Source organism: Martes martes, assembly GCF_963455335.1.
Source record: "Martes martes genome assembly, chromosome: 14".
NCBI classification, from domain to species: domain Eukaryota; kingdom Metazoa; phylum Chordata; class Mammalia; order Carnivora; family Mustelidae; genus Martes; species Martes martes.
Genome location: NC_137902.1, coordinates 39,551,904 through 39,576,593, shown reverse-complemented (window position 1 = coordinate 39,576,593; position 24,690 = coordinate 39,551,904). Strand labels below are relative to the sequence as shown.

Below are 24,690 nucleotides of genomic sequence, written 5' to 3'. Positions count from 1 at the left end.
GTTTCCCTTTCTTCTTTGTTTGCATTTAAGAGGTTTTATGGTTTTCATTGTGTAAGACTTTTACCTCATCGGTTAAGTTCATTCCTAAGTATTATTCTTTTTTTACTTTAAGATACGGTTTTTTATTTCTTTATTTAACAGAGAGGGGAGGGAGAGCACAGCCAGGGGGAGCAGTAGGAAGAGGGAGAAGCAGGCTCCTTGTGGAGCAAGGAGCCCGTTTTGGGGCTTGATCCCAGGATCCTGGGGTCATGAACTGAGCTGAAGGCAGACACTTAACCAACTGAGTGACCCAGGCACCCCTATTCTTTTTGATGCTATTATAAGTGGAATTGCTTTTTTAAATTTCTTTTCAAATTGTCCATTACTAGCATATGGAAATCCTTTTAATTTTTTGTGTTGACTTTGTATCCTGCTACTTTGCTGAATTTGTTTATTAGATCTAATAGGTTTCCTTGTGCAATATGTAGGATTTTCTACATATAAGATTATTTTATCTGCAAAGAAAGAAAATTTAGCTTCTTCCTTTCCAATTTGGATACCTTTTATTTTTTCTTGCCTAATTGCTGTAGCTAGAACATCTAGTACAAATATCTCCTGCTTTTTGAAAGTTCACATTGTTCCATTTCACCTTCATGAGAGATCTATATTCTGTAGGTCTGTATGTAGTACCTGTTTATGCTGAACAGAAGAAATCAGAAGAGAATTTTTGCTTTTACCAAAAAAGCAAAAATAGCATTCAGCATTTGTTTTGCAGTGAGCTGTTATAGTGGCACCATCAAGCTCCTCCCTGGGGATCTGCACTCAGCATCTCAGCATCAAGCCATCGCAGCTTATCTGTGAGCATCTGTGCTTTATCTTGATTTATTTTGTGTGTTTGATAGCAAGCTGTGTCCTAAGGTATCAGAAAACACGGAGAGGTTATATTTTGGGTCTAGGAATACTCAAAACATTTTTCCATATAAGTTTATGATAATTGCTTCTTTGCTTTATGACATTTTGACTTACAGGAGGTTTCATAGGGATATTCTACTTACAGATATCAGGGTACTTGTACTATGTCAGAAGAAGAGTGGCAAAAATGGGTATCCTTACCTTTTTCTGATTTTGGAGGGAAAACTTTTATCTTTTACCTTTTAATATAATGTTCACTGGGATTTTCATATATGGCTTTTATTATGTTGAGGTAGTTTCCTTCTACTCCTAGTTTGTTGAATTCTTCTTATCTTAAAAGTATGTTGGATTTTGTGAAATGCTTTTTTTGCCATAGTTGAGGTGATCGTGGGTTTTTTTCCCCCCTTTTTTCTTTTAATGTAGTGTATTATGTTGATCAGTTTTAATATATTGGGCCATCCTGCATTACATAAATAAATCCCACTTGGTCATGGTGTGTAATCCTTTTAATATACTGCTGAGTTTGTTTTCCTAGTATTTTGTTGAGGATTTTACGTCAGTGTTCATAGGGGATATTGGTCTGTAGTTTTCTTGTAGTGTCTTTGTCTGACTTTGGTATGAGGGTAATCCTGGCCTTATACCAAATATTACCTCCACTTCAGTTTTTTTAGAAAAGTTTGAAAAGAATTGGCGTTAGTTATTCTTTAAATGTTTGATAGATTTCACAAGTGAAGTCATTAGGTCCAGGGCTTTTCTTGGTTGTGACTTATGTTTTGTGTTAGAGAGAGAAAGAACATGGATTTAAAGTGGGGGGTGGGAGCAGAGGGAGAAGGAGAAAGAGAAATTTTAGCAGGCTCCATGCCTAGCACAGAGTCCAATGTTGGGCTCTATCTCACAACCCTGAGATCATGACCTGAGCTGAAATCAAAAGTTGGACCCTTAACCAACTGAGTCACACTGGTGTCCCTGGTGTGACATTTTTTATTCCTGATTTCACACTTCTCACCAATTATAGGCCTGTTTCTTGGTGAGTTTTATGTCTCTAGGAATTTGTATATTTCATCAAGGTTATCCAATTTGTTGGCATGCAGTTTTTTATAGTACTCTCTTATTTCTTTTTCTAGTTCCTCAAGTTTCCTTAAGTTGCAAAATTAGGTTGTGTATTTGAGATCTTTCTGATATTTTTAATAAGCATTTATAGCTCTGAATTTTCCCCTTAGCACTATTTTCACTGGATCTCCTAAGTTTTGATACGTTGTGTTTTCTTTTTTATTGATCTCTTAAATATTTTCTAATTTCCCTTATGATTTCTTCTTTGATCTGTTGGTGTTTTATGGGTGTATTGTTTAATTTCCATGAATTTGTGAATTTTTCATTTTATTTCTGTTACTGATTTCTAATGCACACTATTGTGGTTGGAGAAGATAGTCTGTATGGTATATTTTAAAATCCATTGAGACTTAATTTGTGTCCTAAAATATTATCTGTCCTGGAAAAATGTCCCACATGCACTTGAGAAAAATGTCTATGCTATTATATTATTGATAGGTAGAGTGTTTTGTAGATGTTTGTTAGATCTGTTTGTTCTTTGATTTATGATGTTAGTGCTCATATTTCCTTATTTTCTGTCTGGTTATGATTATTATTTGAGAATAGAGTATTGAAGTCTCCAATTATAACTGTAGAAATTTCTATTTCTCCCTTTCATTCCACTGTTTTATATTTAATATATTTTAATGGCCTGTTACCAGGTGTATAAATGTTTATAATTGAATCTTTTTGTTGTATTGGACCTTTTATTAATATTCTCTTTCTTTGTAACCTTTCATTTATTTAAAGTCTATATTTTCTGATATTAGTATGGCCACCCTGCTGTCTTGGATTTTATTTGCGTAGAATATCTTTTTCTCTATCTCTTCAGTTTGAACCTTTTTGTGTCTTTGGAATGAAAGTAACCCCCAGTGTATTTGGATCCTGGCATTTTATCTATTGTGCCAGTCTTATATCTTTTGGTTAGAGAGTTTGATCCACTTATCTTTAAAATGATTACTGATAAGGAGAGATTTCTGTCATTTTGTTATTTGTTTTCTATATGTCTTCTAGCTTTTTTGAACTTCGTTTCTTGAATTACTGTCTTTTGTGTTTAGTTGATTTATTTTTTGCGGTGAAATATTTAAATCTCTTTCTCATTTTCTTTTGTATATATTCTATAGTTATATTCTTTTTAGTTACTGGGGGATTTAACATCCTAAAATTATAAATCTAGTTAGAATTTTTACCAGTTTAACTTCCGTAACATGGAAAAACACTTCTTCTTTAACAGGTGTGTACTCCTCCTCTCAGTTGTTAATGTCAATGATTTATAGCTTTAGGGACGCCTGGGTGGCTCAAGTCAGTTAATCTTAAGCATATGCCTTCAGCTCAGGTCATGATCCCAGGGTCTTGGGATCAAGTACTGCATCAGGCTCCTTCCTCAGCAAGGACCCTGCCTCTCCCTCTGTCTTCCACTCCCCCTGCTTGTGTTCTCTCTGTCTCTCTGAAAAATAAATAAAAATCTTTAAAAATAAAAATGAGTAAAGGATTTGAGTAGATGTTTCCCTAAAAAGATAGAGAAATGTTCAATAATCATAAAAGATATTTAATGTCTCTTACTAGGGAAATGCAAATCACAAAACCGACGTGAGATACTCCTTCACCACTGCTATAGATATTATCAGAAACATGCAATAACTGATGTTCATGAGGATATGGAGAAATTGGACCTTCATGCACTGCTGGTGGAAATGTAAATTGAAAAAGCTGCTTTGGAAATAGTCTGATAGTTTCTCAAAATATTAAAAATAGAGTTACCATTTGACCCACTAATTCTGCTCAATAGATTTATACCCAAGAGAATTGGACAGTTTCTCAAAATATGAAAAATAGAGTTACCATATGACCCAGTAATCTACTCAGATATATACCCAAGAGAATTGGAAACGTATGTCCACACAAGAGGTTGTGCATGAATGCTCTTACCAGGTTTATTCTAAATAGCCAGGAGATAGACACAACCCAAATGTCTGTCAACTTAAAAATAAACAAAATGTGGCATCTCCATGCAATGAGATATTTAGCAGGAAAAAAAGGAAGAAGTGATGATACATGCTGGAACATGGTCGAGCATTGTAAGCTTATTACATGAAAGAAGCCAGTCATAAAAGACCATATATTGTATAATTCTATGTACATGAAATGTCCAGAATTGGCAAATATAAAGAGACAGAAAGACTGATTAGTAGCTGCCCAGGGTAGGGGAGAAATGGAGAATGACTGCTAACAGGTATGGGATTCTTTTTGGGATAGTGAAAATGCTCTAAAGATGATAGTCTTTGTTGTACAATACTGAATGTACTAAAAACCATTGAATTATACACTTTAAATAGGTGTATTGTATGGTATTTGAATTACACATCAGTAAATAGAATGGGTTTTGGGGTGGTTTTTTAAGAGTAGTGGTTGGGACTTTTTGTTTCAAGTTGAATCACTGACAGTAATTGCCTGCATTTCTTCTTCAGTGTGTTTCAATAGAAGCAAGTTGATTTGGGACTTGTTTAAAACTTCTTTGTTTTTGCAGGAAATGTTTGTCAAATATCTGCAGTGTATGTTTATTGATTTTATTTCAGAAGTACCTCTCAGTATTTTACTCAAAATTTCAAAACTAGTCACATGTGTTTTCCTTAAATGTTGAATTTAGGCTTAAAGGTTGTACTGTAGCTCCATTTAAAAATATGGTGAATGCTGTGAAGTGTGTAAACCTGGCAATTCACAGACCTGTACCCCTGGGGCTAATAATACATTATATGTTAATAAAAAATAAATAAATACATACATAAATACATAACATTGTGACCCTCCAGTGCTAGGTGGGGCTTGGTAAGGTTAGACATCAATTTTTAAAAATTGGGATTCTTGCTTAATCACAAACATTTGTAGTGACCTTTTCCATTCAGATGCAAAAGGGATTTCAGAATTGAAAAGGTTTTCTCATCTCATTATAAAAACCATGGAAAGCCTAAATTTAAAGGTTACCTTAGTTAAAACTGAATTTTATGGAACAGTTTTCCATACTTCTGAAGTACAGAGACATATTAAATACTACATGTGAACTCACCATATACTGGTTTTTGTCAACAGCTTTTATCTGAGGCACTATTTGTGGTTTCTCTTACTATTGCTTTGTGTTGTCACCACCTTTGCATCGTCACTGATAAATTAAAAATTACATTTGGTAGATAATCTTCCGCTTTTTAGGCCAGATGAACATCCAGTATAAAAACAAGATGAATTTGAATATTTCTAACATCCAGTATCTCCAGTTGAAATATAAATATTTCACATAATCTTGGCCTTCTGACTATTTTATCAGGTACAGTGGTGCCCATCCTTGGATGCATTTCTCTTCTATGTGGCAAACAGTGGTACTGGTGATTGTTACAGTGTCCTCAGCACAAGAACTTTTCAGTGTATCTTCCCTACATGCATGTGTTATCTTTACTTCAAGAGCAACCTGTTAAGTGCTTATTTCTTGCAGTTCAAATTTGGCTTGCAGAAGTTTTTTTCATAACAATAAGCTATTAATCATATTTTTATAGAAATCAAAAGCCTTTTCGTTTTCTCCCAGGATTAATGTAATTTGGCCAGTGTCCCCTCCCTCAAAAAAGTCTTTGCAAATTTTTGTTACGTGAAGCAGTACATTTAAGGAGCTCTTGGGTGGCTTATTTGGTTAAGCATCTGCCTTCAGCTCAGGTCATGATCCGAGGGTCCTGGGATCGATTCCTGCTGTGCATCCAGCTCCCTGCTCAGAAGGGAGCCTACTTCTCCCTCTCCCCACCACCCCATCCCCCACGACCACTCATGTTCTTTCACTATCTCTGTCTCTGTCGAGTAAACAAAAAAAAATCTTTTTAAAAAATTAAGAAGTGAAACAGTACATTCTAATTGCATTTAAAAGATTAAGCCCCAATGACAGCTAACCATGAAATTGTTTTCAAGAGGCTCTGTGTGTGAACTGATGTACATTTGCCTTCAGTCCTCTTAGTACTTTTATTATGGTTGACCCTGGCAAAGAGTTGAGTTGGTGATAACATGCAATTTGCTTATTAATGTTCATCCTGACCTTTTAAAAAAAATTTCCTGTTTGTAGTTAGCGATCCATTTCTAGGTTGAAGACTTATATACCTCATTAAATATAGCATTTCTAAAAATTCCAAGCCAGAAGTACAGTTTAAAACTAAGTGATTAATTTAAAGGTCCAAAACTTTTGAGAAACCATGTATATCATGATACGGGATCTCTTCAGAGTTGGCTTATTATTGCCCAACAGACTGTTTTCTGTGTGATGAGAGTAGATGTGCTTGCTTATTTGTGCACTTTTTGGTGAGAATGTATGCATAAGCCAGAAATCAAAAACCAGTGCATAGCTGCAGTTTCCCTAACCAGGAATGCATTTACTGAAGTGCCATATTTGGTAAAGTGATGTTTGCTTGTTAGCAAATTGCCAGCGGTGTGTGCTTATGGCTTATTTTAACCATTTTTGTATAGAAAGCTTGGCAAACCTATATTGAATGTGTTCTGTATGAGTGTATTGTATTATAGGATCAATCATATTGTGCTCTTACAGTAGCATTTTCAACTTAGGATTCTTGGATAGCCTTCATGGGTTTCATATCAAATTTGTATATGCATTTACTAGAAAGAGATTATAGCTGTCTAAGATTATTAAAATAGATGCTTCCCCAAACTGTTAAGAATTAAGAAGGTAATTTTGCCCTTGCATAATTGATCCAAACTGTTATGCTTTTATAGTTTCTGCTCATTTTTTATGATAATAGTAAAATAGTGCTTGATAAATGGTAGCTATAGAATGAGAGTTCTTTTTCCACAGTGGTATCTCAATCGAATAAACCGTTACTTCTCTTACCTTTCCGTTTACCTTTCTCTAGAGCTGTTCTTCCTAAACTCTCTTGCATGTTGCATCATATTTATCATTAAGTAAGGCAAGTTATTATATACAATCGGTTAAACTTAATTGAAAAGCAAAGTTCTGATGAGAATGCCTCCTAAAAACTAATGAGTGTAACTGTATGTGTAGTTCATTTCACTTGACTTTGATTTAGGTGTTGCTGTTGCAGAAAGTTTTAATTTATGCTTGACTAAGTGTAGTTGAGTTTTAGTTAATCTCAGGTTTTACTTTTGTGAATTTGACAAATTAAAAAATACTTTTTAAGTACTGGGTTTTGAGGGGAGCTCAGCTTGTTTTTTGTTATTTCCCCTTTAGGATACAGATGAGTTTATTTTACCAACTGGAGCTAATAAAACCCGGGGCAGATTTGAGCTGGCCTTCTTTACCATTGGAGGATGTTGTATGACAGGTGGGTATGATAATTTTTTTCACTGTCCTCAATCCAAGTAGGCACAATTTCTTAAAATCAAAAGCAATTCAAGTACTAGTTTCAGGGTTTTAAAAAATCTTTATTGAGGGCCACCTGGCTGACTCAGTGGACCATGTGACTCTTGATCTTGGGGTTTTAAGTTCATGTTTCATGTTAGGTGTGTAGATTACTTAAAAATAGAATTTTTAATAATAGTAAATAAGTAAATGATCATTATTTACGTTTTTATTTTTTCCTATTAAATAAAAGTAAAAAAGAATCAGAAGTGCAGTTGTTTTTTACTGTGATTCACTAGGGGCTGCATTTGGAGCAATGAATGGTCTACGGCTAGGATTGAAGGAAACCCAGAACATGTCCTGGTCCAAACCAAGAAACGTACAGTAAGTCTTATGTAATCATCTCATGTAGTGGTGTTTGAATATTAACCCCTACTTTGTTGACCTGATGAACACAATCTTGAGATTACACATGTTTAGAGGATTGACATTCATTTTGATCGATTTTTTTTTAATTTTCTTAATCAAAATAAAAGAAACTAAGGAATCAGGTTACTGAGGCTAAGGTTTGTTTTGTTTGTTTTTTAAAAGATTTTATTTATTTATTTCAGTGAGAGTGAAAGATACCACGAGCAGGGAGAAAGGGTTAAGGGAGAAGCAGGCTCCCCACTGAGCCAGGAACCCGATGCAGGACCCAGGATCATGACCTGAGCGGAAGGCAGATGCTTAAACTATTGAGCCAACATGAGGCTAACATTTTAAAAGGAGTGATTTTTGGTCAGTGTCCCTCAATTAGCTAGTGCTACCCCAACCTAACTTACCTACCTTTTCATTCTGTAGGCCTCTGTGGCATGCTTTTCAAGTTGCTGAGTTGCTGCATTATTTGGATTGTTCGAGGGCATGCAAAAACCACAGGACTTGGTAGTAAAGAAATAAGCATGTAAGAGTGATTGCTGGATATGCTGTCATTTGAATTGAACTACTTACTGAGTTCACACTCCGTTTCTGAAAGAAGGCTAAAGAAAATCTATCACAAAATTCCTGGAAATTAGTGGTAGTTCCTGAGTCTTCTCTCAGGAAATTCAAGGTTGTGGAGAAAGGAAAGTACAGATGTCTTCACCCTGCCTAAGAAGTAAACATGACCAGTCCATGTAGATACTCTAAGTAATTCAATATTTAGTTTTACCTAACTTTATGGCTCCTGGTTTTGCTTTAGGACACATTAAGCTCCATTTTCTTTGTATGTTATTTAGCCAGCAGGCGGCAGCAGGTTTGCTAAATTAGATGTTGGGAATCCTGAAGGCTTGTCAAGTTTCTCAAATTCCTGTTAGGATGTGGATCTTGGCTTTACTAAGCCACACCCTTGAATATTTTTACATTTATATTAATATTTGTCCCTTACTCCGGGGCACCTGGGTGGCCCAGTCAGTTAAGTGTCTGCCTTTAACTAAAGTCATGATCCCGGGTCCCTAGGATTGAGCCCCATAATGGGTTCCTTGCTCCTGGGGGAGCCTGCTTCTCCTTTTTCCTCTGCCTGCCACTCCCCTGCCTGTGCTCTCAGGTGCTTTCACTCTTGTTCTCCCTCTCACTGTCAAATAAGTAAATAAAATCTTTTAAAAGTGTATTTGTCCCTTATTCTAATACTTTTTATTTTTGACTTTTTTGTGTTATAGAAAATTTTGAAAATATACCAAAGTAGACAGAATAGTACAGTGAAGACCCATGAACCATAATCCGTCCTCAATAGTCAACCAGGATTGGGACCAATTGTGCTCCATCTCATTCTTCTCTCCCATATTACTTTGAAGCAAGTCCCTAACATCTTATTAAATATGAAAGTGGATGGTGAGGGCGCCTGGGTGGCTTAGTCCTTAAGCATTTGCCTTCACCTCAGGTCATGGTCCCAGGGTCCTGAGATCGAGCCCCCTGTTGGGTTCCCTCCTGAGCAGGAAGCCTGCTTCTCCCTCTTCCATTCCCCCTGGTTGTGTTAACCTCTCTCGCTGTCTCTCTTGGTCAAATAAATAAAATCTTAAGAAAAAAAAAAAAAAAGGAAAGAAAGTGGAAGGTCTCCTGGAAAAGATAACTTTTGTATCTTAAAACAGTGATAGTTATTAATTTTTGGAGAGAGTCAAATTGGTTTGTATTTTTTAGATAAGATTTTTAAAATATATCATTTTTATATAACAATTCTGATCTTACTAAATAGGAAGCATTTAAAATAGGAGACAGCTGGAGCACCTGTGTGGCTCAGTCAGTTAGGTGGCTGCCTTTGGCTCAGTTTATGATCTCAGGGTCCTGGGATTGACCCCTGCATTGGGCTCCCTATTCAATGAGGAGTCTACTTCTCCCTCCCCACCTCTACCCCTCATCCCCTCTTGTGCTCTCTTGCACTCTCCCTCAAATAAGTAAATAAAATCTTTGAAAAATAAAATTAATAAAATAGGTGACAGCCTCTAAAAATGGAAAGAAGATAAGGTTTGGGGCCAGAAAGATCTATGTAGCTTCAAAGCCTAGTTTCATTACTTACTGTTTTGTGATCTTAGGTAAGTTTTTTCTGCTTTCGGCCTTGAAGGGTTATTGAGAGGTGATTAAAGCAGGTAAGGGCCCAGTATGTGGAGATATATTGCCCAGTCATATGCCAAACAATTTCACCAGTTTGCAGTGCTTCCAGCAGTGCAGTAATGAAAATTACTAGTTTTAAAACAGTGTTACATATGACAACAATATGCTGAACTTAAAATGTTAGGAAATATGTAACAGAATTAATTAGAAACAATATACTTCATTACTAATATTTTTTAAAAGCCTTTTAGAAATAATACAAATTTTTGTTATTTGGGCATTAATTTAAATGAGTTTTTACTTGCATTAAATAAGTTTTTTCACTCTTACTGTAATTCCGTGATTTCCAGCAGTAGTCAGCTGTCCGGATAGACCCATTCCTGTGATGGTGTTACACTGCTGGGAGAGGAATGTCCTGTCTTCTTCCTCCGGTTGCCTCTGTCACTGTTCTGGTGACAGCTGGCACTGGTGCAAGGCAGAACTGTGCTTCCTTGAGAGTGTGCTGAGCGTTCACTCTGGCCGCTTCGCTCTAGCCTGGGAGCAGACACAGGATGCTTTCTCCATGCATTCTAGTTGGACAGCTTTTCCCTTCTCTTTGAGTATTTCCCTTTAATTCTGCTTTATATTCTACAGTATCCCACGCTTTGATCCTATTTAACATCCAAAGTATATTCTTCGCTAAAAAACTTAATTGTAAGCTAATTTGTCCATTATAATGGTATTTTTTAATGCAAATCAATTACTATAAGCTTTTTTATAAAATACATTCTAGGTTGTCATTCAGAGCCTTTCTGTATTTGACTTATATTTAAAAATAATAAATTTCTTTACTCACTGCCTGAAAATGTTGGAGGTTTAACCTTTATTTGTATTTATATAATCATCCTTAATAAATTCTGAGGAAATACTGAGGTAAGTTTTAAATTTAAGAAAATTGGGGGCGCCTCGGTGGCTCAGTGGGTTGGGCCTCTGCCTTCAGCTTGGGTCATGGTCTCAGGGTCCTGGGATTGGGCCCCGGGTCAGGCTCTCTGCTCGGCAGGGAACCTGCTTCCTCGTCTCTGTCTGCCTGCTTATGATCTCTCTCTGTCAAATAAATAATCTCAAAAAAAAAGAAAGAAAAAGAAAACTGGGGGTGCCTGCGTGGCTCAGTCATTAAGTGTCTGCCTTCAGCTCAGGTCATAATCCCGGGGTCCTGGGATCGAGCCCCACATTGGCTCCCTGCCCGATGGGGAGTCTGTTTCTCCCTTTCCCAATCCCCCTGCTTGTGTTCCCTCTCTCGCTGTCTCTGTCAAATAAATACAAATCTTAAAAAATTAAATTAAATTAATAGAACTTTGGAGGGCACCTGGGTTGCTCAGTTGGTTGGGCATCTGATTCTTGATTTCAGCTCAGGTCATGATCAAGGTGTCTTGGGATCAAGCTCTGTCTCAGTGGGGTGTCTGCTTCTCTCCATCTCCCTGTGCCCCTTCCCCCCGCTCCTGCTCTCTCTCTAAAATAAGTTAATAAATCTTTTTAAAAATAACTATGGGCACCTGAGTAGCTCACCCAGTTAAGCATCTGCCTTCGGCTCAGGTCATGATCCTAGGGTCCCGGAATCAAGCCCCCATCAGGTTGTCTGCCTCTCCCCTTTCTGCTGCTTGCACTTTCTCTCCCTCCCTCTCTGTGTCTCTCAAATAAATAAATTCTTTTTAAGATTTTATCCTTTTTTTTTGACAGAGACACTGAGAGAGGGAACACAAGCAGGGGGAGTGGGAGAGGGAGAAGCTCAATCCCAGGACCCCAGGATCACGACCCGAGCCAAAGGCAGACACTTAGTGACTGAGTTACCCAGGTGCCCCAATAAATAAAATCTTTTAAAAATAAAAAATAAATAAAAATAAATAAAATTAAGATAACTTTGGCCGTTGGATTTATACATTGTAAATAGCTATAGTTATGATTTTTCAAATTAGAGAAATGGTGATTCTAAGCACAAATTCTTTCTCTTTCTGCCCTGGTAGGATTTTGAACATGGTGACTAGGCAAGGGGCACTTTGGGCTAATACTCTAGGTTCTCTGGGTAAGTAGAGATCTCACTTAATAATAAATCATTAATGCAAAGAAAGAATGTATATTTATCACGAACAATTTAATCAAAATTCTGGCCTCAGGATATTAAAAATAATAGTTAAATCTATTGTGATGAATAGTGTAGATAATACTTAGGAAAAAGACTATGAACAATATAACAAAGTAATACTAATACCATTTCTTAGTGTTTTAAAAGTCTTTTTCAGTATTACATGCTCTCCTGTCCAAGCAAGTTACCAAATCATGTTTTAAGTAGATAGAAAATCCAGATAATTTAGGTCCAAGTCAAATGCCTTTGTATGTTAGGAAAGGTTCAGCGGTTCTGTAGTAAGATATGATTAATTCATCCCTCTTCGTATGTTTTCCTAATAGCCCGTTCAGCATTCTCTTTACCTCGGAGATTTCCCAGACCTAATTTCCAGAGTTGCAATAGGGCCTTTGTAGATAATAAAGACATTTGTAGTTCTAAGCAAAGGGTCATTTAGTAGGACTTAGGACCAAGGTATTTCATATTATATTGTTTATGAATGATTGACTCTTGATGACTCATGGCTTTTAAAAATTATACTACCTTGGTACCTACACTCTAACAGCTAAGAGTGTTTTTGTAAATTGGTAGAAAGTCTGAAAATCTCTTAATGGTGGCAGATTAAGTAAAAGAAAATGCAAGCATCTTATTGAAAAGATAGAAGAGGCATCTGTTGTGAGAGAATAATATCCCAGCTTTGCCACGGGATTTAGAAGCAGTACATTTTTCCTAGGAAATGACTGCTTCTGTATCCTGCTCATTTCACCTTTGCTCCCACCCCATATAGAGTCACCCTTCTTTGTTTCTGTTTGGATGCTTATATACCTAGTCAGCCATCCTGGTCTGTCCAGGGACTGTCTTCGTTTAGCACCGCAGATCTCGTGCTCCAGGAAACTCTCAGTCATGGGTGAACTGGGATGGCCATTTGTCTTGTGTGTTCCCAGTGTAATATGATCAGTCACAATGTTCTGCTCAAGTTCAGTTTCAGTTAAAGAAGTTGAAATGGTAAGAGCCTTTACAGAAGTATAAGAACATCACAACAGGATTTGTAAGGCAGAGTTCGGTGTAATATTGATGGGTCAAACATGGTATAATTTTGAGAAAGTATAAGGAAAAGGATTACTAGGAGTCTTTACAGGTGTGGGAGAAAGATAGTTTTGGGGAACATTTTGTTAAAACTAAATAGTGCTAGTGTTACAGTTTTTTACATGGGCTGGAACCATACCTCAAAATTTTTTTAAGTTAACGTTTTTCTTACAGTAGAAATGTATGTGTTTTTGTTTCTAAATCCAAAGTATAGCTATTATGAATAAAATATAAGTGAAGATTAAAAATATTTCTCCTGGGACTCCCCAGTGGTACTTTTTATAATTAGCTACTATTCGTGTTTCTTTGGAAGCTTTCCAAAGATTTTCTTTGCATTTCCCAAGTTGTACACACATGTCCCTACTTTACATGCTAGTGAATGTAGTTTTTCTTCCTTTTTTTTTTTTTTTTGGAGTATGCAGTATTTCATTATATGGAAAGTCCATTTCTTAGTCTGTGCCCTTTGATGGGCGTTTTATTTGGTGCCAGGCTTTTCCTGTTACAAATATATATATATATATACACACACACACACACACACACACACAAAGAATATATATATTCTTTATGCGTATGTAATGTCTGTAAGATACATTTCTCTAAATATAATTGCTGTACTCACATTTAATCTCTTATTACTGATCAGTTCCATTTTCCCTGTAGCTTTGCTCTATAGTGCATTTGGTGTCATCATTGAGAAAACACGAGGTGCAGAAGATGACCTTAACACCATAGCAGCTGGAACCATGACAGGCATGTTGTATAAATGTACAGGTAGGTACTATTGAATAAAGGAGATCTCTCTCTCAATATACTTTGAAGTATGCTTTAAGTATCCACAGTTTTTAAAGGATACTTGACACGTTTTTTGCAGTATAATGGAGTGTTGTCTAAAACCTAATAGTTGTTTGGGTTTGGGGTTTTATTTTGTTTTTTTATTTTGATAAAATATACAAAACATAAAATTGACCATCTGAACTATTTTTTAAGTGTAAGTTCAGAAATGTTAAGTTAATATATACGTTGTTAATATATACATTGTGAAATATCATCACCATCTAACTCCAGAAATTCTCTTCATCTTACAAAACTGAAACTCTATAACCATTACACAGAAACTCCTCATTTTCCCCTTCCTTTAGCCCTTGGCAATCACCGTTCTACTTTCTAACTATAAATCTGAACTCTGAGGTACTCTAGCTTTGTAAGCAAAATCATATAGTATTTGTCTTTTTATGACTGTCTTTTCACATGTAGCATTATATCTTCAAGTTCATCCATGTTGTAGCATCTTCAGTATTTCCTTTTCAAGGCTGAATTAAACTCCACTGTATGTATCTACCCCATTTTGTTTATCCATTCATCTGTCAGTGGATAGTTGGATTGCTTCCACTTTTGACCGCTGTGAATAATGCCTCAATGATGGGTGAACTAAATACAACTCAACTTTGAAAAAATAATCAGAACCCTAAGAGTTGAACCAAAATGACCTGCGTGGAGATCAAATATCACATTCTCCTCTGGGATGGAAAACAAACTAACATTCACTGACTTATGATTATACTTTCAGCTATAAGCACTTACTATAACTTATTTAAAACTGTGAAATGATAATCATCACACCCCAGTTTAATAGATGAGCACAGTATTAAGATGACCTTTTTTCAAAAGGTCATTTAAGTAGAGACAGGCCCAAATTTTCATCACATTTCTGCATTAAATAGCTTAAACTAGGTGCCTGGGTGACTCAGTGGGTTAAAGCCTCTGCCTTCGGCTCAGGTCATGATCCCAGGGTCCTGGGATCGAGTCCCAAATCGGGCTCTCTGCTCAACAGGGAGCCTGCTTCCCTTCCTCTCTCTGCCTGCTTCTCTGCCTACTTGTGATCTCTGTCTGTCAAATAAATCTTTTTTAAAAATCTTTTAAAAATCTTAAAAAAAAAAAAAAGCTTAAAGTACATATGTTCTATACTCATGCTTTTGAGAATTAACTTCTGTTTTATTATGCATTAGACACGATTAACTGAATAAATCTCTTTTTTAGTAATTCCCCCATCACAAATATCAGGTAGCATTTTTGCTTCATTTTTACTGGAAGAAAAGACAAGACTCAACAGGATCATGAAATCCAAGATTTCCTGATATATCTGAGAGTAAGAGGTTTTTCCTATATTGAAAATGGACGAGGGGCACCTGAGTGGTTCAGTAGGTTGAACATCCAGCTTTTGGTTTTGGGTCAGGTCATTATCCCAGGGTCATGGGACTGAGCCCCACTATCACTCCATGCTCAAGGTAGAGTCCGCTTGGGATGATCTCCCTTTCCTCCATGTGCACGTGTGTGCTGTGCACGTTCTCTCTCTCTCTCTCTCTCTCTCTTTAAAATAAATAAATCTTTAAAAAGAAGGAAAAAGAAAAGAAAATGGACCATGTTTGGAATTTTATCCCTAAGAGCTCACAGTACTTGCAACACAATCACACGTGTGTACTTGCGTAAATGGACCTCCCAGGTAGAGTGAGACAGCAGCTACATAGATATTACCTTGCCATAGAAAAACCTTGCTTAAGATCTAGATATAATTTTCGGAAAATCTTTGGGGTCAGACAGAAGAATTTAAGACTTTAACTGGCACAGGGGCGCACTCAGCAAGAGTTTACCTGGCCCGAACTGGGTTTACAAAAGATCAAATTAGTATTTAAAGACAAGATTTCACATAAAAATCTGGAATTCCAGCTTCTTTTGAATAAATGGAAAACACCAAGCTTACATTATTCACACTGGAAAATGCCTGGGGCTGAGTGGCAGCTGTTTCTGTACTGGTTGGATTGGCACTGAAGTTTCAGCTCATCCCGCTAGTCCCTGTCTTCAGGGCAAGCCACTGTGGCATTTCCTGTGCTGAGGGCAGCCCAGAGTGTAAGAATGTACTGGATTATCATCTTGGGACAGACTATGCATATTTAAAAGATAGAAAGGAAAAGGCTGAATGATTGATTTTGAAGGAAGTGGGAGACTAGCTTTCTGTGTCAAAAACTTCCCTGCAGTAATGGCATTTGTAACACAGTCTGACACACCTGCCACCTAAATTATAAAAGAGAAAGGTCTTGGTTCAGAAAAGAAAAAGCAAAAAAGACTATCCCTTAATTCTGTGTCAGGTGACAGTAGATTTCATCTTCCATTGCAATTATGAAGCAGAGAGGAAGTTAATACTGCTGACCTAGAATTCCAATGTTGACTCATCTTTCCTGGCTGAACAATTTAAATTTAGCTCAACACATCAAAATCAGTCTACAAAGGCAGATCAGTGTGTTTTACTGATTTCTGGTTTAGAATGAACTTAGTAAGACAGCACAGAATTACGAATTTTATATGGCAGAAATACAAATACAACTTCCAACTTGTACATTCAGGGATTTGGAGTAGAGTTCAGGCACTCTTGGACTAGAGCCGGCATAAACTCCTAAGGACAGAAGTTTATATTTAGGGAATGGCTGATTACTGCCAACCTAAAACATTTCCAATCCGCAATGTATTTTTTAACAATAGAAATTAAAATTTAAAAAAGGTTTAAAATTAAAGTAGTATGACTCAACATAGGTATGGAGCTACTTTAGTGGAAAGAAAGTCATGAGGAAAAATACATGAGAAAATAGTGTCAGACCAAAAAAGGAATAATTCTGAGGGGGTGATTTTAGTTCATACCTAATACATGTTTAATGGATCTATGTAAATATTTTCAAAGGGTATGAAAAATTATTTGCTTTTCTGTGGCATATGAAAATCTGTTTAATAATGACCAGTGTTGGGGCTTCTGTGTGGCTCAGGTGTCTGCCTTCAGCTCGGGTCATGATCCCAGGGTCCTGGGATTGAGTCCTGCATTGGGCTCCATGCTCAGTGGGGAGTCTTGCTTCTCCCTCTCTGCCCTTCCCCCTGCTTGTGTTCTCTCTCTCAAATAATACCTTGAAAAAATAGTAACGATCAGTATTCTACCAAAACATGAACAGCTCTAGTTTTGTTATCATTCATAAACTTAGGACTAATGTTTAAAAGGCTTTAAAGGTCATTTATCTGATACCAGGAACAGGGCATCAGAGACCAAAAGATACGGGCACTCCCTGTTCCCTCACAAAAAGTCCCTGCCTATTCATTCTGTGCCTTCCCTAAGAAGTCGTCTTAGAACAGCAAACTAAATAAAAGTAAAAGCATATACAAAAACATTTCTTCGTATTAAGCAAATACCGTCAGAGTTATTGTTAACAGGTACTGTTTATCAGTGAATGCCATGCCTTCAGAATGAAACTATATGTGCTAAAAGGACTTCCTTAACGACTTCTTTATTTCTATTTCTGGCAGCAGTATTCTTCCCATAAATTAAAATACACATAACATATGTAACAGGCAAAGGGCTAGCTGCTATAATATACAAAATATTTTGACAGATCACTTAAACCAATAATTTAATTAAAAAATGGAGTAGGGTTGACAAAGTGCTTCAGGGAAAAATACAAATCACCACTAAACAGTAGAAGTCATTCAGTTTCACAAGCAACCAGGGTAAAGCAAAATAAAATAGATAATATTTTTCACCATCTGTCTTTTAAAAAGTGATGGTAGGGGGCCACAGCCATCCCACTGCTCAGCTCCGCAGGCCCGCCGAGCTGCCCGTGGTATCAGATACCAGCTTGTGTGTTCCCTGAGTCCAGGCTGCCAGCCTTCTCAGCCAGTCATATTGGAGCATCTGAGCTCGCTGCCCACACAAATGGATTACAAGGGCCAGAGCTAGCCGAACAGATGTTTCAGGGAATTACTCTTTTTTCTGCAATAGTTGAATTTAATCTATGGGTACGTGGCTGAACAGTTTGGGTGGACTGTCTATATAGTATGGCCAGATTTGCTTTTTCGTGTTCGTTGACACTTCCTCCATGGCCCATTTACCGCCAGCACCCCCTCAAGTGGTTACCTGTTCAAGACTCAGGCTCAGAAGACAAGAAACCAGGGGAAAGGAAAATTAAGAGGCATGCTAAAAATAACTAATTAGGTTTTTCATGACTTAGCTTTACTCTTGCACCTGTTTTCATTTTGCTTGAGAAGAGCTCAGTTTTCATACCCAAAACATGAGCTAAAACCCACTGCTGCTCTTTCAGCACAGCTGCATGTAGATTTTGTTCCCTTTATATTTCACTTCCAGCTCAGCTGGCTTTTGATTTATAAATACTTCAGACCTCCTCTTCATAATATTCCTCTGAAATGAGAACAGAAAACACAAATATGCAAAGTTTCTTTCAGGTCTACCAAAATAATGAATAAACGCCTCTTAAATGAAAGTACAATTTAACTATCAAAGTTTTATAATTCATTGAGTGGTTAAATCGTTTTAATGTTTGCAATTAAAACTCAGTGCAAGTCTGTGTCTTTAAAAAAATAAAAATTAAAAATAAAAAGTGATGGTAGGGGGTTCCTGGGTGGGTCAGTCATTAAGCGTCTGCCTTGGGCTCAGGTCATGATCCCAGGGTCCTGGGATCGAGCCCCACATCCAGTCCCCTGTTCAACAGGAAGCCTGCTTTCTCCCTCTCCTATTCCCCCTGCTTGCATTCCCTTTCTCACTGTGTTTCTCTGTCAAGTAAATTAAAAAGTGATGATAAGTAGCTTATGGTTAATGACCGGAGGTGGGTTGGGGAATGCATGAAATAGCTAAATTGGTGATGGGGAGTGAGGAGTGAACTGGTGATGAGCACCAGGTGATTAAAATAAAAACTTAAAGAAAAAAAGTGATTGTAGGTGACACTGCATATTGGCAAAGGTAAACAAGCAACTGGCATTAGTTATTACTGTTTTAAATATGTAGATCCTTTGCCCAGGTAATCTTTCAGGAATTTAACCTACAGCAAACTATGGCATACACCCAAAACTCTTTATACCAATGTGTTTAAGACTGGCTTCGAGGAGAGTGGATATTTGAACAGAGACAGATGAGGGAGCATGTAAGGTGGATGTCTGGAAGCAGTGATTTCGGTAAAGCCTAACAGAACAAAGACCCTGAAGTGGTGGTTAAAAGGCAGTGGGGGAGGGAGAGAGTAGTAGAATCCAGAGACATAAAAGTGTCAAGGGACCAAATCAGATAGAAGATGGAACTTCATAGGCCACTGTAAAGAATTTGACTTCACTAGGCTTTAAGTCTTACGTTCAGAATACAAGCATTTCCATTTACTTAGAAGGCTTAATTGTTTATCATAACAGAGAGGTAAGCTTTCACTGTTCTGGGTACAGTTTACACAGGAGATGTTAGTTAAGTCAGGGCTTATAAATCCTCTAAAACTTCCCTAAGATTCTCAAAGGGATCTGGGCCGCCATACCACCACAGGAAAGCAACCACCAAATGAGTAAGAATCTGGTGAAAAAAAGAGTCCTACGGGGACAGTCATATGGGCTGCGATCATGTAATGAGTGTCATCTTGCGCGGGAGAACTGGGAGTGCTGGGAAAGGACTGGTGTAGCAGCCATGAGGGAAGCCCGAAAGCCAGCTGCTCTGCTGCCCAGAGCCACACACCCTACTTCCACTCTTTAACAGAGAGAGCAAAGGAAAAAAAGGCAGGAGACAGCCCCTGTTGTAGAGCTCCAGTCACCTTTGATTTCCGCCTTTCCTTCGTCATCCCCTCATTGCATCATTCATAAGGTTCACCATCCATCACCTGATTTGCCTTTTCTCACAAGTCCAAACTTCTGTAGCAGAACTTTTTCATTGGCCATTTTGATTTTAGGCTTCTACCTTCAGTTTGTCTTATCTGTTCACTATTTCTGGCTTAATCTTCCTCAAGTATGGTTCTAATTCTAGTACTCCCTGTCCAAAAACCTTTGATGATGACATAATGCTTTTCAACTTAAATTTTTCACCCCGGCCTTCCATGCTCTAATCCTATCCTATGTTTTCAGGCTTTTCCCCATAACTTCCTTATACATATCATATGACCAAACACATAAATTTGAAATCCAGTCCATCCATAAGGCCCAACTCAACTGTTACTTTCCCTTTCAATAGATAATTTTTTTTTAAGATTTTATTTATTTATTTGTCAGAGAGAGAGAGAGAGAGCGAGCACAGGCAGAGGCAGAGGGAGAAGCACGCTCCCCGCCAAGCAAGGAGCCCGATGCGGGACTCAATTCCAGGATGCCGGGATCACGACCTGAGCCGAAGGCAGCTGCTTAACCAACTGAGCCACCCAGGCATCCCGATAATTTTTTTTTTTTTTTTTAATCTATCCTGGAGGCAGTTCAATGTGGTGAAATGACAAAGGGCTTTGGAATCGGACTGGGTTTGACTTGACTACCACTAGATCCCTAAACCACTACATGCAGAAAGGAACTTGTCTGAATTTCACTTTGTTACATGAGCGCAACCTATATTTTCCCTTCACTGACTTGAAAATGAGATAACCTATAGAAAGTAAGTGACTTAAATCCCACCATAAGCACATTTTATATGGTTCTTACAAGGCTTAACACAGTTTTCCTGGTAGGAAGTCAGATAAAATGTCAGATTGAAAAATCAAGAAATAGCAAGGTAGTTGTGTTATTTAAAACCATGGAGGTAAAGAGCAAAGAATGAAAGTGGTTGCCTTTGGGAACTAGGAATTAACAGGATGGTTTGTGTGCCACATTGTGCATCACTAAAATCTTTTAGTACTATTTTGACTTAAAATTATGCCTGTGGACTACTTTACTAAAATAAAAAAGTGAGGGCACCTGGGTGGCTCATTTGGTTAAGGGACTACCTTCAGCTCAGGTCGTGATCCCAGGGTCTTGGGATCGAGTCCCATATTGGGCTTCCTGCTCAGCAGGGTCAGCTTCTCCCTCTGACCTTCCTCCTCTCATGCTCTCTTTCATTCTCTCTCAAATAAATAAGTAAATAGTCTTTTAAAAATACTAATAATTAGGGACGCCTGGGTGGCTCAGTCGGTTAAGCGGCTGCCTCCGGCTCAGGTCATGATCCCAGCGTCCTGGTCGAGTCCCGCATCGGGCTCCTTGCTCGGTGGGGAGCCTGCTTTACCCTCTGCCTCTGCTTGCCACTCTGCCTGTGCACTCACTCGCTCTCTCTCTCTCTCTCTCTCTCTCTAATAAGTAAATAAAAAATCTTAAAAAAAAATTAAAAATATTAATAATTAAGTGAGCAAAGATCTATGTATCAACATAATAAAAATTAGGCATTGATTGGAAGGGGGAGTGGGGAGTTACTGTTTAATGGGTACATAGTTTCAGTTTTGCAACATGAAATTCTCTGGAGATGGATTGGGGGGGATGGTAGCACAATGCCAATATACTTAATGCTATTGAACTGTACAGTTTTTTAAAAATGGTCAATTTTATGTGTCTTTTACCTCAATTTTTAAAATAAATTCAACAAAATTTAAATTTAAATAGTGCAAAAAAAAATGTGGATAGTATTCTGTAGTAGCCATGTGAGTGTGTAGGTTAAGGCTGCAGAGGCCAGCAACTTCTGCTGGCCAGACAGACGCCTGTCTGTTCACTGCCTGGGGGCTGAGAATGTGTTTTTGGTTTTTTTGTTTGTTTGTTTGTTTGTTTGTTTGTTTTTCTTAAAGATTTTATTTATTTATTTGACACAGAGAGAGAGATCACAAGTAGGCAGAGAGGCAGGCAGAGAGAGGTGGGGGAATCAGGCTCCCTGCTGAGCAGAGAGCCCGATGTGGGACTCGATCCCAGCACCCTGGGATCATGACCTGAGCCGAAGGCAGAGGCTTAATCCTCTGAGCCACCCAGGTGCGCCGAGAATGTGTTTTATATTTTTAAATACAGTTGACCCTTGAACAACGTGAGGTTGAACTGCAGGAGTCAACTTATACATGATTTTTCTTCATTCAGTATAGTACTGTTACTTTTTTAATGATTTTTGTAGTAATCTTTTCTCTAGCTTGCTTTAAGAATGCAATAAGTAAGAATGAAATAAATAAAGAATAAAGAATTTGTGAACACACAAAATACGTGTTCATCAACTGTGTATGTTTTCAGGAAGGCTTCCAGTCAACAGTAGGCTATTAGTTGTTGGAGTGTCAGAAGATGTACATGGATTTTTGACTGTGTGGGGGGTTGGCACCCCTAACCCCACACTGTTCAAGGGTCAATTGTAGTTACATTTTAAGTGGTTATGTAAATATCTACATAATAGCCTTTGGGCCCTGAAAGTCTAAAATGTCTACTTTCTGGCCACTTTAAGAAAAATTTGCTGGTCCCAGCTCTAATGTAATTGTCAGTTCAGTATGTTAGCTCTGCCACTATCCAACTCTATACCCCACAAACAAGGTCCTTTAATAATCTGGGCCTCGTTTTCCTATGTTGAGAAGAGATAATACTTGCCCTTTCTGGAAGAGTTGTGTAAGGACCAAAAGATAGAAGGTGAAACTGAAACGCATGTCTTGTGTTTGTTTTCCTTTATACAGATTGACCGTTCGCCTTACTTGGTTACTGGGTTCAAAGCAGGAATGTTTGCTAATCAACTTCCTGTGCTTAGTTGGGCATAAATGGTTACAGAAAGCCTTAAGCCAAGGCCTTCAAACGTTTAACACAACCAGTTGGGAAATGCTGGAATTAATGGAAAGTTAAAACTAAAACATGGGTTGGTATGTGATAAGAGGCTGTCCTTGAATCAGGATCAGCTGTGCTGATCAAAGTAAATCAGACGCTGCCTATGTGTCTGCTTGCTGGAAATAAGTGTTTTCTAACCTTCAAAGAAGAGTTTGTTTCATTTTGGTCAAAATAGAAAGCTTTCTAGGGGATAAATTGTTCTCAAGGGAGAGTTAATATGCCAGTGGTGTCCCAAAGATCTTAGTCTTGCAGTTCCCGGTTTCATTATGTTACCCCTAGTGCCTCTGCCCAGGAAGGCTTGTTATTTGATAGCCTAAAACTAATGTGAAAATCCTTAAAAAAAGGCTGAGTAAGAACTACATGCTTGGGACACTCAAAGCAAAGGACCAACTGGAACAGTTTACAGCTATTTCCAAACCAGTGGGCAGAGTTCAGAGCCCTGTGGATCTGTAATCGACCTGGGGGAGTTAGTCTGAAGTTGAGTGTTTGGTCCCAGGAAAACATCTGCAAACCTAGTGTGCTTTCATTTACTAGCCCTCCATCATTTTTCTGCTGATAAACAGCAGCGAGGTCACCTTTCCTTTGTTTTGTGTTGACTCAGAATGGGGTACTGTATGCTTGTAACCTGCTTGTTCAAAGAACCTGCATCACAGAGTGTTGCGAGTAGCATTTATTCTCCTGTGCTTCAGAGTTTTGTTTTTTCCATTTTAGTAATTTGGTCTAATTATAGTTCACCTTCAGTCCCTAGAACTTTTTGTTGACTTACTAGTCAAAGACATGAGGTAGATCATTACTAAATTGGGCAGATTGTTTTAAGTTAGCCAGTTGAGTGTACATTTTTCCACTGCAAATTCAACTGCCATACCCAGTCTAAATATAGCAAGATGATATAAAGAGATGTGAGCTTCAAGGAGAGATCTTCCATTGAATTTTTTGTTTCTGATTCCCTCCCATGTATTTGACAGCTGTTTATAGATGATGCCTGCAGTTTGTTTCAGTGTGTTTAAGAGAGATAATTAGGGCACTTCATGGTGGAAAGCTATGTAGGTCAGCTATCATACATCTTCAGACCGGAGAGGCTCCTGGAGGGGTTGGCCTTTTAATCTATCAGTTGAAGGCATCTGGCAGAACATTCATTGCAGAAACGGTTAGTCTGAAGTGTTCTAACTTGGCAGTGTCACTGAATTTCACAGAATTTACTGGCTCATAGCCAAAGGACCTCTGGTAAGGTAATCACTGAACCACAGCTCCATTCAACCTTTGCCTTCCTAACACATGACTTGGAATGAATAATCTATAGGTACAGCATAGGCTACCTGAAGTTTATGTTATCCCCTTGTTTGTAAAACCGTAAGAAAGCATCAGGTTATTTCTTAAAAGCTTATTTGGGTACCCCCTAGTCCTCTTGTTAGACTCGGGTTGGTTTTCAGGCAGTGATTAAAGCATTGTTTTTATATTTCAAGTGAAATACATATTGCTAATCTTTTTTCACATGAAAAACTATCGTTATGCAAAAATGGTTCTAAGTCTAATCCTTCAGTGTTTTTCAGTGAGCATGATGATGCTAAGTGCCTCATTGCTCATGAGCGGTTGAAGATTGTGATGTGTCATGTAGGAGTGGGGGTGGCGGCGGCGGGTGGTGCTTTCTCATCACCTAACTCAAAGCTTGATATAGCCATCTTATGACCACTACTTCTTGAGTCTTCAGAGTTAACAGAGGACCTGTCCAGAGTCCAAAGTTTGTTAATATTCTTCCCAAAGAGGGTGTCACCTTGTTTATATTATAGCCTTAAATCAACTGGCAGTGCCTATGAAGTTCTAAACAGTAGGACTAGGAGGAAATTATTGATCTGTTTGGGACTTCAATAATAGGCATAAGATCTTGTCTGAAGTGTTATAGGAACAAGTAAGATTGAGAAAAATTAATAGGCATTATCTTACCTATAATTATGAATTAAAAGTAAAGGGGAAAGGTTATGAGTGAGAATACAGTATATGTAGTAAACAAGTGATTTAAGGGAATTTCTCACTTGAAAGG

The 24,690-nt window shown here is 37.8% G+C and overlaps 1 protein-coding gene and 1 pseudogene across 2 annotated transcripts in view; both read left to right on the top strand.

Moving 5' to 3' along the window:
- The window catches only part of LOC308354975 (mitochondrial import inner membrane translocase subunit Tim23), a 30,904-nt gene that overhangs the window by 4,896 nt on the left and 1,318 nt on the right, over positions 1-24,690 (top strand). Inside the window, exons 3-6 of the mRNA XM_080822881.1 lie at positions 7,211-7,304; positions 7,621-7,705; positions 11,884-11,942; positions 13,731-13,841. Coding sequence (XP_080679007.1) covers positions 7,211-7,304; positions 7,621-7,705; positions 11,884-11,942; positions 13,731-13,841 — 349 coding nt within the window. The remainder of the gene's footprint in view (positions 1-7,210; positions 7,305-7,620; positions 7,706-11,883; positions 11,943-13,730; positions 13,842-24,690) is intronic.
- LOC308355455 (signal peptidase complex subunit 1-like) lies at positions 15,558-18,092 on the top strand (annotated as a pseudogene). The gene is made up of 2 exons: positions 15,558-15,570; positions 17,762-18,092. The product of its transcript is annotated as a signal peptidase complex subunit 1-like (transcript).